Here is a 2904-nt window from a genome sequence, read left to right as displayed (position 1 = left end):
ACACACACACACACACACACACACACACATCAGATGACCCATCTCTTCAGGAACATCAAAAACATCGTCAGCGTAAAAAGTGAAGGGTATTGAAGGTACAAACACCCTCTTAACACATCTTGTGTTTTTCCACCCGTCCCCAGTTACTCCATCCTGGCCCCCAACGCCATTCCCGATGGCTTCGTTGATGGCAAGAAGGTGACTGAGAACATCCTGCTGGCTCTCCAGTTGGACCCCGCAGAGTACCGTCTGGGCACCACCAAGGTCTTCTTCAAGGCTGGTGTGCTGGGTACCCTTGAGGACATGCGTGACGAGCGTCTATCCAAGATCATCTCCATGTTCCAGGCCAACATCCGCGGCTACCTGATGCGCAAGTCCTACAAGAAACTGCAGGACCAGAGGTGAGGAGGGATGTTATAGAGTTGGAGTTTTGTGGTAGTCTTTGGCTGAGGGAAGGGAACGTCATTATGTGTTTTTGTAATGATGCCTGTGGTATAAGACAATGATGTTGGTGACTGAGAGTCTAGTCGGTATTTGTCTGAGAGAAAGGTGTTGTCAGGGTATAATTGGGCGTGGATTGGGGGGTGGAGGTTGCTTTTAAATCAAAATAACTCGTATCGTACGTCATAGTGCGTACAAACGATAAACTTAGAATATGTATTGACAGAACACGACCCCCCCCCACATACACACTACGACATGATCATCTATCCGTCACCTTCATTCGAGTTCATTTAACTTCTAATGTAAAATCAGTTTGCATCTGGCTCTTTTATCACACACTGTGATATATAGCCTTGTGATGCCCAAATTATGTTTCTTGAGACTACAATGGAAACGTTTCACTTTTCTAAATATTCAAATAAATCTTACTCTAGTATCCAACTAAAACCTTAAACTTTTAATCTTTGCCCCCCGACAGAGTGGGTCTGAGCGTGATCCAGCGTAACATCCGTAAGTGGCTCGGACTGAAGAACTGGCTGTGGTGGCGTCTGTACGTCAAGGTCAAGCCTCTGTTGAACATCGCCCGTGCTGAGGATGACATGAAGAAGAAGGAAGAGGAGCTGGAGAAGACCAAGGTCGAGCTCGAGAAGACCGAGAAACTGCGCAAGGAGCTGGAGGAACAGAACGTGGGTCTGCTGCAGGCCAAGAACGATCTGTACATCCAACTGCAAGCCGAGCAGGACACCCTCATCGACGCCGAGGAGAAGATCGAGAAACTCATTACCCAGAAGGTGAGTGGGACTTTGTAATTTATTTATTTTTGTTTTTTGGAACAAGATTTATAGAGTAAGCTCAGTTTTTAAAAAAAATGAAAAACCCAAACAAATAATAACAACCAAAACCAAACAAACTGCCTGCTCATTAATGAATTAGACATGGAAATAAACGTTTCACCAACTCGTTAATAAGGTGAGTCAAAACGAAAATAATAAATAATTAATTAATTAATTTAATTTTCTAAAAACAATGAATAATTATAATAATTCTTTTCTCCTGATTCCTTGTCCAGAAACTAGTAAGGCGACCAATTTTGCTTACAGTGTGGTGTTAAATACACTAACACTTTTAACAAACATCTTCAATGTTTGACTAGCCTGTTCTTTGTGTGTGTCTTTGTCTGTGTATAGGCTGAGTATGAGTCTCAGATCAAGGAGATGGAAGAGCGTCTGTTGGACGAGGAAGACGCCGCTGCTGAGCTCGAGGAGAAGAGGAAGAAGATGGACGCCGACAACAAGGCCCTGAAGGAGGATATTGAGGATCTGGAGAACACTTTGGCCAAGGTAAGTTATCACTGATGGGAACGTTCTCTTCTCTCCCATTTCCCTCTTTTTCACCCCACCTCCCTTTGCAGAGGGATTAAAAGCGGCCCCCACTCCTCCTCAGCAGTAGAATGGCACATCGGAGAAATATAGACATTGTAAACAAATTCATTGTATTTACTCAACCCTTCAGTCTACTCATTTATTTCGTTCTATTTCACGCACTGAGACATTCAAGGTGACTTATTTGTAACACGTCGATTTTGTCTTAAATATTATCTTTAAAAATCATGCTGGGGTGGGATGTAAGTTGTAACGTAAGAACCTGTACCCTTAACCCCCCCCCCCCACCACACACAATAAAGACAAGCCCCCTCCCTCTCAGTACCCCCACAACCCCACAGTAAACGTGTCACAGATAACAATTAATCATTATACATTCTCTCCCCTTCCCCCACCTCCAAACCACACCCACCACGTCCCCATAGGCTGAGCAAGACAAGCAGACCAAGGACAACCAGATCAAGACTCTGCAAGACGAGATGGCCGCCCAGGACGACCAGATCACCAAGCTGAGCAAGGACAGGAAGAACCTGGAAGAGCAGCAGAAGAAGACCATGGAGGATCTGCAGGCCGAGGAGGACAAGGTCAACCACCTCAACAAGCTCAAGACCAAGTTGGAGCAGACCCTGGATGAGGTGCGTTAGTTGTCGGTGTTTGTTGGAAAATGGTGTGAAATTATACAAAATGCACACATGTTTTTCTTTTTTTTATCTCCATCTCTCCCTCCCTCCCCCCTCTCTCTCTCTCTCTCTCTCTCTCTGTTTCTCCCACCCTCCTTCCACCATCCCCCCCTCTCTCTCTCTATCTCTCCCTCTTTCTCTCTCTCTCTCTCTGTCTGTCTGTCTCTCTCTCTCTCTCTATCTATCTTTCCCTGTAACACTCTTTCTCTCTCTTTGTCCCCACATACACTCACACAAACAAACAAATGAACTAACAAACTCGCACACACACTTACAAACACGCACACATAAATTCATACACACATACACACTCCTGATATATAATAATTATGCCTACTTTAATTAAGACATCTCCCCCTAATACACACACACACACACACACACACACACACACACAC

The 2904-nt window shown here is 44.7% G+C and overlaps 1 protein-coding gene across 1 annotated transcript in view; it reads left to right on the top strand.

Annotated features, from left to right (window-relative positions):
* LOC101851430 (myosin heavy chain, striated muscle) overlaps positions 1 to 2904 on the top strand; it is a 50090-nt gene that overhangs the window by 21471 nt on the left and 25715 nt on the right. Inside the window, 4 exon segments of the mRNA XM_035971296.1 lie at positions 144 to 401; positions 923 to 1235; positions 1632 to 1784; positions 2252 to 2482. Of these exon segments, the coding sequence (XP_035827189.1) occupies positions 144 to 401; positions 923 to 1235; positions 1632 to 1784; positions 2252 to 2482 (955 nt within the window).

The sequence above is a fragment of the Aplysia californica genome, unplaced genomic scaffold (assembly GCF_000002075.1).
Source record: "Aplysia californica isolate F4 #8 unplaced genomic scaffold, AplCal3.0 scaffold00413, whole genome shotgun sequence".
Classification (NCBI taxonomy): Eukaryota; Metazoa; Mollusca; class Gastropoda; order Aplysiida; family Aplysiidae; genus Aplysia; species Aplysia californica.
Note: the sequence above shows the minus strand (reverse complement) of the source record. Positions and strands in the feature narration are given on the sequence as shown.